The 13,475-nt window shown below is 34.5% G+C and overlaps 1 protein-coding gene across 1 annotated transcript; it reads right to left on the bottom strand.

The window, feature by feature from the left end:
• Positions 1-941: 941 nt before the first annotated feature.
• Positions 942-3,240, bottom strand: LOC141914060 (uncharacterized). The gene is made up of 2 exons (XM_074805326.1): positions 2,943-3,240; positions 942-2,831 (listed from the first exon to the last, which is right to left on the bottom strand). Exons 1-2 carry the CDS (start codon positions 3,219-3,221, stop codon positions 1,239-1,241), a joined length of 1,872 nt encoding a protein of 623 aa, XP_074661427.1. The 5' UTR covers positions 3,222-3,240; the 3' UTR covers positions 942-1,238.
• Positions 3,241-13,475: the final 10,235 nt, after the last annotated feature.

Genomic DNA, 13,475 nt, shown 5'->3' with positions numbered 1-13,475 from the left:
TTGAAGATAGAGTTTTATCTCAGGATTTTGTTGACACTGCATTCGTAAAAATATGTTCATAGAAACGCGCGTGGCCACCGGTTGAGTCAATAGCAAAGCGCGCACGAGTGGATGACCGTCGAGTTTCTGCATGCGCGTATTGCGCTATTTTCATGGCAATTTTCTAGATACTAAATATTTTTATAGATTAAAATCAGATACTTTGCATTAGGAAAAAATTTCAAGAAACTTGTCTTATCTGACCTAGAATGTTCAATCGTCGAACGTTAAACATGGGACCGAGCGCAGTGTCGATCGAATAGAGGATCGGCTTCTAGGTGACACGACACAAAGATGCAGTCTTTCAATAAAAACAAGCGGTCGTTGTAAACATCAAGCATCGTTTCAAATCTAATTATGCTGGGGAGACACCAAATACCCTCAATTCAACATGGAAACAATCAAACGATGATTTAAATTAAAAAAAACTTTAAAATTTCCATGAAATTGGCTTAGAACGGGTATGCAGAAAATCGACGGTCAACCACTCGTGCGCGCTTTGCTCTTGACTCAACCGATGGCCACGCGCGTTTCTATGAAGATATTTTTACGAATGTAGTATCAACAAAATCCTCAGATAAAACTCTATCTTCAATGAAAAATTCTAGATCTTAACATGGAAAAGTGACAGTCAATAACACAAAATTACCAATTTTTTTAGAAGTACGCCTTCCTTAAAGTGACGTATCTTTTTTAAACTGTAACTGTGTTCGATTGTTGCAGTCGAGAAAAATATAATAAACACCATCAGAAAATAGAAATGGTCACCTTTTTAACGATTCATGACTTTAATTTTTGTGCCAAAAGACGAATGGACTACAATGAATCGCGCTAGAAGTTTTAGTTTAAAAAATGTTTAAATCTTTCCAACGATGCGGGACCCGCGGGACCGCCTCAAAATGGCCCCTGGTAACTGGAAACTTCGCTATTGTTTTCTTTTGCGATACAATCATAATTGATTACATTCTCACAATAATTCTAATAGAAATTACTTTTTTCGTCAAATTCTTTCTTCTTAACTTTTAGTCTTTTTTTTCTGTTATGATATATAACGTAATAGAATGAATGAGAGTCTCATTCCATAAACAGGTCCTAAAAAGATACATTCTTTAACTTTTAAGAAATTCACATATTTCAACTATCTATGGATTTAATCCTTGATGAAACGTGTTATATCATGTTTGATTAAAACCGAATTTCTATTTTGTACGAGTGAGTACAGTGTTTATATTATAAACTCGCAGTGAGTCCATTTTATAACTGTTATCCCAGTGACGGATAACTACAGTCTTACTGTCACATATTTTGTGTATCTCATATGTCGCTCTGTCAGTAGAGTTCAATACTATACGCGGGTGATCTATAAACCCCTCATCATTATATCTCATACTAATCACGGCTCCTTTGTTACCAGTCCTAGAGTTTACCGATAATAATACATGTTTATCATTGATTATACACGGGGACCCCGCAAGTGGATCAAATGTTAGTCCGGAATCTTCCACATTGATAAAACTGATCAATTCCGCATCAGCTGTTAGATAGAGTAATCTTCCCGATCTATTACAGTATACAAACATGCGTCCCCGCGTGTCGGCATCTAAACATTTGTTATATTCGTACTCTCCATCCGGGAGCTGATATTTTTTCACACGGTTTCTATCAATTAAACTGTTTACAGGGTTTTCTAATAGACGTAAAACACGAACGTCTCTATCTAAATGGATGTAAATATTGTTACCGCGAATGACTAGTGTTTCACATATAGACACGATATCACTGACATCTTCCTCTAACACTTTGTCCTGATCTTTATATTTTCTCAGGAAGAGTTTCATGTTTTTCTCCACGACTACAAACAGGTGACCGTTACTATCAGTATAGAGTCCTAGTACATAATCACCATCAACACACTCTATATATCTCTTCATTACATCATTATCATCCATGTAATATATATCACTGGACCCCCAGAGGTCCGCACATATTATACGTGACTGTTGACCCGTCTGCTCACCAGGTAATGACGTCACTAGACTGGGTCTGAAGTCTGTCTGAACCTGTTTACTGATCGTTAATGAATCAATGACGACACCAATGAAACTCTCCACTTCATCCACTCTTCCTATGACGTCATAAGTAGATCTCTCCATTTTATCCATTCTCCCTATGACATCACTGATAGTTCTCCCTGTGACGTCATCGATAGCGTTGTTCAGTTTAACTTCTAATGCTTCAAGTTGTTGTTCAGTACAGCACCGGTTCAGCCTCTCTTCAAGGTGTTGCTCAGTACAGAACCGGTTCAGCCTCTCTTCAAGTTGTTGTTCAGTACAGCACCGGTTCAGCCTCTCTTCAAGTTGTTGTTCAGTACAGCACCGGTTCAGCCTCTCTTCAAGTTGTTGTTCAGTACAGCACCGGTTCAGCCTCTCTTCAACTGTGTCTATAGTCTGCTTCAATTGAGAGAATTGATTTTCTAAATTATCATGAAACAGTTTGACATTGTCAATTAGGGAATGATGACGTTGATCAATGTCTGGTTGAACTGTTCGCGCTTCACTGATCGGTACAGTGTTCACTCTAAACACGTATTCGTTTCCGTGACGACTAGCACCGATCACAAGACCCGAACCTATTGATTGCGGAGATTGTTGAAGTCGCGATTTGTAAATTTCACACATTTCTTCATTTTCACATTTAACGATAAACACGTGATTCTGAGGTTGATGATTGAACGGGATCGGATGATTCGGTATCTCCACACCAGAGGGCGCATCTCTCCATTCTAATTTCACCTGAAATATAAAACGATTTTTTTTATTTGACTCTCACCTCGCAGTGGTCACCCGTCTAGTATATACACGCGGGTGATGATGAAACTGAAGATGAGAATTACAGATTCTTACCTCATCAAACGGCATCATCTGCACCGCTATTACGTGACCTGTATAGATGGTTTTTAGTTTTTGTTCAATAGCAGCCTCTAATTCTTCACACCACAGAGTTATATCAAGTTGTAATACATTTCCATCCGCAATTATTCGATCAGATTCCAATTTAAACAGCGGCTGATAAAAGTAATTTTGTATCGTTCTGTACTCATTATCCTGATCGGACCAAACGGTAACGCGACGTCCTTTGAAAGGTACGGAAATCTCGAAACGATCCGGATAACTTGTAGCCATGTTGACCGTCAGTAATTAACACCAGCAATGAACTGAATGCGGTTTGGGCGTAGAACAGTCAGGTGATATTAGTCCCAAGGTCTGATTCTAATCGCGGTGACCGGTATTTTGAATTACGAACCCGATTATCAGATTTAGTAACACAGTTTAATGTCTCTGATAAATATTATAGACACATATAAAATGGTTTCTCTATGAACTAGATAATGTCAGTGATCAGCTCAGGTATTTCTTAAGAACAGTCATGTGATATGTTCAACCAGTGATTTAAAAGTATTGAGAAAATCTCGTTCGCATCTTAGTGTCTGTGGTACATCAGACACTAAGGTTCTTGGTGAAGTGATATGTCCAAGGTCTGAATCTAATCGGTGTTTTGACCCCTTTCTCGGATCTCTTGACGCACTTTGTTTGTCGAAATACTTTGAACAGACACAAATGGAATTGATAACAAGAGTTCCAAGTACACCGTGCCCATTTGAAATGTCGTCTGAAGTTTCGAGCCCCCTTCCTAACTACCGATATGTCCATACGAACTTGGACTAGTATCTGAACGCCTCGGCGGAGCCACTCCAAGAAGTCGCCAAACTCAGGCCAAGAAAACCATCAACTGACATCCGTATGACCCGTACTTTCCTGTTCCAAATCATACAGTCGGGCTCTGAGCCATCAGGCGGGTTGATGGCCGTGAAGGTTTCTGACAGTGGGGTTCGAATCCCGTTTAGTTTAGATGTAAACGGAACGCTTTAAACGCGTTTGAAACTCGCTTTCAATTTTCCCCAGGGCCCAGTTTCACGAAAAAGTTTAAGCCTAAAACGGTTAAGTTTGAATTGTTGTCCTCTTTCAAAACATGAAGTAACCAATAGCAATTACACCAAAAATTTGAGTTTAACTTTTTTGTGAAACTGAGACCAGAAGATAAATTCAAGTCACGATGGAAACTTTGGACGCAGACGCCGCGGTGAAGAACGGGAGACATTTGATGAATCAAATTTAAATAAGACAAGCGTCAAGTGATGAATTAACATTGTGGATCATCTTTCTAATATCTAAGAATGTTTCTTGCAAATATGACTTATAAATGTCAAGAGTCAAGTGCGCGATTGAGAGTTTGTGATTGAACTATGGAACATTAATGTATAAATGTCTCGAACGGTTGAACCGGTTACAAGACACGGTCTGCATGCTTTACATTTCATAATCAAGTTTATGGAATAAATCAATAGTTTTCTTCATCCAATAAATTGTTTTTTTTTACATTAGAACTCCTCTTTAACTAAAATCTTTTTAAGCTGAATCAACATCTTAAACTTGGACACATTTTTTGCAACAATACAATATGATGAATTCAGTTTATCAAACTCGAAGTATCGACTGAACCAAGTCACTGGTCAGAAATTAACTTCCAGTTAAGAGTCTACTGTATCTGTGTTTGTTGTAACGAGGTTCTATCCGTTTGAATAAACTTGAACCCCAACTAACCTAAGTTCCGTATAAAACAAACATTGAAATGTCTACTCACCAAATTCAGGAATCGAGTTTCATTACAGGTACATTTCCCTTGGGAGATGAAATATCCAAGCTAACAGTACTCACTCCCTGAAGTCGCCAATATCGGACCAGGTTGGTCTAATGTCCACTATTTATCTTTTTGATATAGTCAGTACGCAATGATGTATGTTAGCAATCGGGTCTTGAGGAAGAAGGGCTGAATCTGAAAAATGAAACGTAAAAATCAACTAGAAAATAGACCTGCTGATTAAACGCAATACACGTACAATCCATAACCCAGTAATAAACTTTTTACAACAAATCTACTCGCTTGCCACAAATATATTCCAGCGTAGAGCATCATCGATTATCTAGAAAGGTCTGGAATCAGTTTTAGTTTCGTCAACCTCCAGGTATCGGCAGCAATCAGATCACGTGTAGGAAAGGCTGCATCTGAAAATGTAACGCAAAAATCAACATTAGAACTGTTGATTTAACACAAAACATATACATTCTATTAAGGTACCCGATATTAAACCGCTTCGCTCACCCGAAATTTATTTCAGTGTAGAGCATCATGGAATATCTAACAAGGTGTCGAATGAATCAGTGTAGGTCTAGTCAACCTCCGGGTATCGGCAGCAAACAGATCCAGATGATGAGAAAGTAAGGAATCGCTGATCTGGAAAAAGCAACGTCGATTGAATACATGAAACGTCCTAATTCTGAATTGAAAGAAACATTATAATCTATGGATATTAGGTTTAATGTAAGAGTGACAACAAACTTATAACTTACACACACACATAGGAAAACGAAAATAATGTCCTACATTGACAACAGACAACAGACAAGTCCCAGCAGAGAAATCCTTCGTCCGTACTACAACACGAGTATCCGGGTATAGCGTCCTTACAATATCCTCCAACATTAACTAATATCGAAGCGGTGCCTAGAAAAACGCAAAATGAGTTCTTTTTAGATGAGTTTTCATAAATGAAATAATTTTGACAAATATAGCGGAGTGTCGATGACCTTGAAAATCGCTTCATTCGGAAATATTCAATGTCACCGAACATGATTACAGATTATACAACGCCCAGTTATAAACTGTTTGACCATTGTGAACGGAGATACGGTTCGAACCCCGTGTTATGTGCGGTCGACTTTTGGAAGAAAACTATTTCAATTTCGGCACCGAACACAATCCTCAGGAGGCGCCAAACACAATCCTCAGGAGGTACCAAACACAATCATAAGGAGGTACCAAACACAATCCTCTGGAGGCACCAAACACAATCCTCTGGAGTCACCAAATACAATCCTCAGAAGGTACCAAACACAATCCTCAGGAGGCGCCAAATACAATCATCAGGAGGCGCCAAATACAATCCTCAGGAGGTACCAAACACAATCCTCTGGAGGCACCAAACACAATCTTCAGGAGGTACCAAACACAATCATCAGGAGGTACCAAACACAATCGTCAGGAGGTACCAAACACAATCTTCAGGAGGTACCAAATACAATTTACTTCTGCTTTCTATAATTTCTATCGTGGAGGATTTCATAACTACAGGTGCTATATTTACGGGACGCCTTCTTCGGATTGGGTCGGGTTGATAATTTGCAGCACTCGGGTTAGAAATACATCCAGGATGATTGATGGAGAATTGTGTTGGAGGAGTTTCATACAGGAAGGTCAAGGTTAGAACAAAATCAACCAAAAGAAATAAAACAAAAACTGAAATAATTCTCATGCATTTAATTAAGCAATTATTTTTACCCTATCACGTGAATATGAAAAAAATCTGAATTAGAAATTGATTCATTTGAATGTAAGATATTAATCTGAATCAATAGAATTGAGACGATTACAAGATTGATGAATAAACACATTCAAAATAAAACTCAAATCCTCAAAAATTTGTTTTAGAAATTTAATTATTTGAATCTCTTAACACAAAATAAATCAATAATCAAGATATAATTTTACATTGAAATGAAAGAGATATGAAATAAAGAGCTTATAACAATAATGTGTGTAAATCTATTGATATCTGAGCATATGCAAAACTGAATTAAACAAAAATCGAAATGAGCAAGTCAAACATGTTTGAATGTGTTGAAATATCTATGTAAAATCCCAAAGAATGAATCATAATTTTCTTTTAACGAGTTTGAATATATAAAACATTAACAGACTCTAATTAATTGAATTAGAATCAGAATTTTAACGCATACAGAATAAACGACAATTTGATCTATCGCAAACACATTGCGAGCTGATTCACTTTTGATATTTGTAAACAGATTTAAAATGTTGTACTTGTACTTCAACAAACAGATTGTCAGAACAAATTCAAAAATTAAGACAATTACAAGATTAACACTACGTGCAATATTAAATATAGAGAGATATTAAATAAAATGCCTGCAACAATGTGTAAATCTATTGATATCTGAACATATGCAAAACTGAATTAAACAAAAATCAAACATGTCAACATAAATTAAATTTGCGAAACAAAATCATATTTGATTGAATTCGAATCGGAATTTTTACCCTATGAAATAAACGAAAATGTAATCTGTAACAAACCCAACTCGGGCTGAGTTACTTTTGATAACTGAAAAAGAAAATACTCAACAGATTTGAACCGTCAGTCAGAACGAATTCGTTCGATATTTCTAGAATGGCATTCTTTGCCGTGTACGTAAGAATCTAATGTGAAACTCGAATCAGAACAGAATCTAAAGCAATCAATATTTAGCACTATGGATGATTATAAATTCGTAAATTTCTATGAAAACAAATTCATTGAATATTTCTAGAATGACATTCTTTGCCGTGTATATAATAAGTATCTAATATGAAACTCGAATCGGAACAGAATCTAAAGCAATCAATATTTACTTCTAAGATGAAAAACAATCTTCCAAAATATAAATCCGATCATTAATTTAATCATTCGTTTAAAACTAAGCCTAAAAAGCAAAACATGTTTCAAATTCCGGTAGGGGGCGTGTGAGTCGAATTAACAGAATCGATTGTTTAAACAAAATGAAATAAGAGAAAAGCAGAGAAACCGCGGAGTAAATCATTGTATTCATCCTTAAGTAAAGAAATCAATTTTAGTCCTAAAATGAGAAAAAAATCTTCTAAAAAATATGAATCAGATCATTAATTCAATCATATTAGTATTAAGATGAAAAAAACACGAATCGTCTAAAATCCGCATTTGGTTTGAAATATTAATTAAATCATTCGTTTAAAGTGAGATATAATTCAGAAATATGAGATATAATCTCCGGTAGGTGGCGTGCGAGTCGAATTTAAAAGAATCATCCAAAACGGAATAACAGAAAAACCGCAGAGTAAATCATCATGTTCATCCTGTAGATGGCAGCACTGTTGCACATTTTGTCTTCGTTACAGCACAGCACATTGATCGTGTCTTTGCCATTTATCGACCACTCGCCTTGACATTTATCAGGATTCTCAGGCATACAACCTCGAATAACCGCCACTTTTTTGTACTTGAATTCCTGAATAAGAACGAAAAAATACAAATTAGCCAAAACCAACGAATGTCAGCTATATGTTTTCATCTAAAAGCATGGATGATTTTTCCAGTTGGGATATGGAGTATTCTGAAAACACACAGTCTCACATGCCACAGGCGGTGCCGTCGCGAAAACTTAATTCAGTATGATCGTACCTGAGGTCGAGGAAATAATGAAAACGGTCTGCGATGGAGATTTAAAATACGTCCCGATATAGGGAGAGGGAGAGCCAGGAGAGGGAGAGGGAGAGCCAGGAGAGGGAGAAGGAGAGGGAGAGCCAGGAGAGGGAGAGGGAGAGGGAGAGAGAGAGAGCCCCTTGTGTTTGGTCCTACACTTACCACGCATACGTGTTTTTCGGGGCAATCGATACCGATAATGTTTTTCAGGTAGAACTGATAATCTTCATCAACGCGTACCAATGGTCCATTGTCACCCTTGATAACCAATACACGGCGCATGCATTCCATGATGAAATAAGGCAGTTTACCAGTTCCGTTTGCGGTATTCGGATCAAGCATTCCAACTGAAGTTAAGTGAAATAAAGTTGTTAGACCCGTGCAGGGGGACTAGTAGGGGACTCGTGCTGGGGAGTAGGAGGGGGCTCATGCTGGGGACTAGTGATGGTTGAGTCTCGTGATGGTCGTGTTCTGTAAGGGAGTATGACCACTGGATGCGGTCTCGTGGCAATGGCGTGGTCCCGCGTGATAGTTCGGATCTCGTGGAGGTGGCACTAGGGGGCGTTCTCTGACACAGGATCCCTGCCATCACGCGATCATTATTATAACTAGAGTAGGGTTGCGTGTGAATTTCAAAGCTATAAATCCAACCATCGATGTGGAATGAAAAGAGGTTCTTCTTCTTTATCTATGACATCGCCAACGCCGCTGCGTCACGATGTGATGTACAAGGCACCTCCAATTATTACGGTCTACAGTAAATTCCTCCAGGAAAGTTAACGTTTCGCTTGGTGATGTGAATCAATAACTGATAACATTAAACAGGCCTCATCCTTGGCCTTGAATTGCGATTTACTTAATAAAGAATAAACTTACGTTTATCGGCAAAGTTTTTCATATCATCATAGATAGCCTTATCACCATCACGATAGTGCGCACAACTGGCACAAGTCAAACTCGTAACGACTGTGACTGAAAATAAGATTCCAAGGTATCAGAATTGAAGATAGCTGATCCCTTTCTAAATTAGTAAGTCATCGAATCGTTGCAGTTGTCGCTATTTTTGAGTCACAATTTTAATAATTTACAATTCAATTTCAAGTCGTCATTTCAATAAATCGTTTAAGGCTGGCTGTCGACAAGCAACGCGACGCCTTCCGACGCAACTGAGAGCAACCGCGATCGCAGCCCAGCTTATGTCGACTGCGCTCCGATTCGCAGCAACTGAGGTCCTCGATCCTCCTAGTTGCTTCCCTGCTTAATGTCGGTTACGATTACTGACAACTGCAACGGCTCAGATGGTCACGTGATAAGCATTTTGAGGATAAATTTACATGAACCTGTCCCGGCAAAGTTTTTCAGATCATCATAGATAGCCTTATCTCCGCCATGGCAAGCACACATGGCACAAATCAGTTTATCAGGACGAGCTGCAGTGCCTGAAGAGACAGCCACACTGCCAGGACTGGGTGGACATTTCAATAAATCGTTAACGTCCTCGCTATGATGACTTGAACGAAGTCAACTGTATATATTAGTAATAGGGATAATAGGCTTTCAGGTTAAAGGTTGAAAGGTTGAAGAAGTAGAAATTATTGTTATTTTCACATTTGGAAAATTTCTCAACCTTTCAACCTTTAACCTGAAAGCCTATTATCCCTATTACTCTTAAAATATTCATATACATGAATAAAATATAAATGAATAACATAAATAAGTAATTAGAAAAGCAGGCTTTCAGATCAGAGTACGAGAGTACGAGCTCTTATAGAATAGATAGATAGATATATCTTAAACATATTTCAATATTTATATTTGTATGAGTTAGATTTTTAAACATTAAAAGTGTAAGTAAAGTGTGATTGAAATAATTCATATTTAAAACAGTGAATATTTATATTTATATGTGTTAAATTCTTATTTTATGTTTAAAAGTAACGAGTAATTAACGAGTGAAATAATTCATATTTAAAACAGTGAATATTTATATTTATATGCGTTAAATTCTTATTTTATGTTTAAAAGTAACGAGTAATTAACGAGTTAATGAAAATATAAATTTTAATAAAAAAAATTATTTATAAATATGAATGAACAGATACTACATTTCAAAGATATCGATTTAAATGAATTAGAAAAAAATTTTTAAACAATTAAAAATTTCATAAAAGATTTCATTAAAATAGTAATTTAGCATCAATAAGAATTGAATAAAAAACATTAGAAAAACAATAAGTTACTTTAACAACACTAGCTTATTCAATTGTATTGTTTTTTATTCAATTCTTATTGATGCTAAATTACTTTACATTTGACTAGAATAATACTAGAAAAACTTTACCTTGAATAAGTTAGTATCATCTCGTATTATTCTAGTTTATGTAAAGAAATTTTATAACATATATGAATAAATTAAAAAATAAATTACTTCTGTGACTTAAATTTAAAAGATAAAGCATAATATGTATTTAATACCATTAATATGTATTAAATACATTAATACGTATTTAATACGTATTTAATACATTGATACCTCAACCCCCCTTTTTAATGAAATATAATTTTTTCAATATTTCAACCAATTTAACAGTCTTATTCTCAATTTGAGATATATTAATCTTTAACCACTCAATAAAGATTCAACATATTTTTCATTATTTGGATCACTATTCCATAATTCAATGAATTTCTTTGCTTTATCTAATTGATCCAAATATAATTTCATATCAAGTTTGTTATGTTTGATCATATTTTCTTTCTTTTCAAGAGGCCTTAAATTCTTCCAATTCCAAATAAGTTTTTTATTGTATTCATCATCCATATCAAATTTAGATATTGGTAACACGTGATCAATATGAAAATAATTTCCATAATTATTAATATTCATTTCATCATTGAACTGAAATATAATCCATGATTTTAAAAATTTATCTGAACAATCCAATAAATGTGTTAGTGTAGTAGTCTGAGTTTTTATCTTTACTGAATAAATGTAATAATCTAATTCTTAAACATTTTTTAAATTCAAAATTGAAATCTGTTTGATATCTTTCTTTTTGATAATTTTTATTCAGTTCTTTATAATATTCTCTATTATTTGCTCGATATTGCTTAATCTTATCTTTGCGTGTTTCAGTATTATTTCTATAATTCTGTTTGTTTAGTTTACTACAAGTTTTACAAATATTTCGTATACCACCTTTAGAATATTTATGATTATAATATTCTGTAAATGGCTTACTTATTTTACACTTAGAACATTTCTTCTGATGTATATTAACAACACTATGCGTAATATTTACAGTTTGTGGCTGTTCCATTTATTATAGATATTTTTATTAAAATATCATTAAAAAACTTAATTTGAATTATACAGTTTATCATTTAGCTCATGAATATATTTATGAGTTTTTAAACTCTTTAAACTTTTATATCTTTTATTACATACTTCACAACACTTAATATTATTAATTCTATCTGATAGATAATTTATATTTTCTTTCAATTCTGTGTATCTAATTTTACAGCAATCATAAAATTCTAACAAATGTTTTATACTATAAATCGAAAAAGAAAATAAACCTGTAAGCATAATAATTGATTTAATATTCTTTTGATTTTTATATATTAGATGTAATAAGTTTAATATATTTTCACTCATTTTTATAGTCAAAATATATGAAATTAAAAGATGCTGTTTTAATCCTCTAAATCATTTTCTAAATTAACTTTTTTTATTGTTATTCTTTCTGTGATTGTTTCCATTTAACTTCTTTAATTTTTTACTCAATTTATTATTTTCATTCATCAAATCTTTTGAAATATTCTCATAGTAAAAGTATAATGCAGCCAAAATTAATCCTCCTGCTACTAAATAATGCTTCAAATCACTTTTTCCAGTTGTAATGCTGAAATCATCCATTTATTTAAAGAAAAAAAATTAAAAGTAATTTGAAATATCTTATTTTGAATATGAATATTTAGAGTTGAATTATTATTTTTGAGTTATGATATTTTGATTTAAGATGGTGTGATTTATTCCTTCGAGTATAATATTTTCCACAATTACATAAAACGCTTTCATTAGGATTATATTTAGGCGCAACAATTTCATCATCTAAATTACATTGAATTCCAACATCTTTATATGAAAATATATACAAATATAAATATTGAAATATGTTTAAGATATATCTATATATCTATTCTATAAGAGCTCGTACTCTCGTAGCCTACTTTTCAAATTACTTATATATGTTATTCATTTATATTTTATTCATGTATATGAATATTTTAAGAGTAATAGGGATAATAGGCTTTCAGGTTAAAGGTTGAAAGGTTGAGAAATTTTCCAAATGTGAAAATAACAATGATTTCTACTTGAATTAGGAGTGTACGCGACTAATTCAAGTAGAAATTATTGTTATTTTCACATTTGGAAAATTTCTCGACCGTTCGACCTTTGGCCTGAAAGCCTATTATCCCTATTACTTATATTGATTACACAAATGATAAATAGAAGCTTTGATAAAACCTTTTTGAGAACTATTTATAAAATACGAACTTACCCTGAGCTAACAGAACCAACAGAAGTGCTGTAACCGTAATAAACTGTATCAGTTCCATCCTGTTGTCTTTTGAAGTTTCAGCAATTCCACTGACGATTGGTTGGGTAATCTTTGTAGCGACTGTAACTGCAAGAGTTCGAACAACTAACTGATCAGGCGGATTGGAGATTTATATATTTTGACTGAAGATACCGTTTAGGCTTCTAAAGAATTTATCAGGACACTGGCGGTATCGGCTTACATTTGTTAAATCAGTATGATCAGCCGGTCCAGTTACCGTTTAGGCTTCTGAAGAATTCGTGTTCTATCTGAATCGGTACAGGTTTGTCATGAAATGATTCATTTATTTGTATCCAAAACAATAAACGTTATGGTTACTTTCCTTATATTTTTTCCAGTCTCGTAGGCGTTGAAAAAAAGAAAACTTTCGATTCGAAATAATTCAAATTAACGGA

Source organism: Tubulanus polymorphus, chromosome 12, assembly GCF_964204645.1.
Source record: "Tubulanus polymorphus chromosome 12, tnTubPoly1.2, whole genome shotgun sequence".
Classification (NCBI taxonomy): Eukaryota; Metazoa; Nemertea; class Palaeonemertea; order Tubulaniformes; family Tubulanidae; genus Tubulanus; species Tubulanus polymorphus.
The sequence above is the reverse complement of the archived record's forward strand: the minus strand, read 5'-3'. Positions and strand labels throughout refer to the sequence as shown.

What these genes read in the sequence shown, in the direction of transcription:
- LOC141914060 (XM_074805326.1), bottom strand. Translation starts at nt 3,221, where the DNA reads ATGGCTACAAGTTATCCGGATCGTTTCGAGATTTCCGTACCTTTCAAA. An exon ending in AGATGATGCCGTTTGATGAG is followed by an intron (nt 2,832 to 2,942) that starts GTAAGAATCTGT and finishes TTTATATTTCAG; the next exon opens with GTGAAATTAGAATGGAGAGA.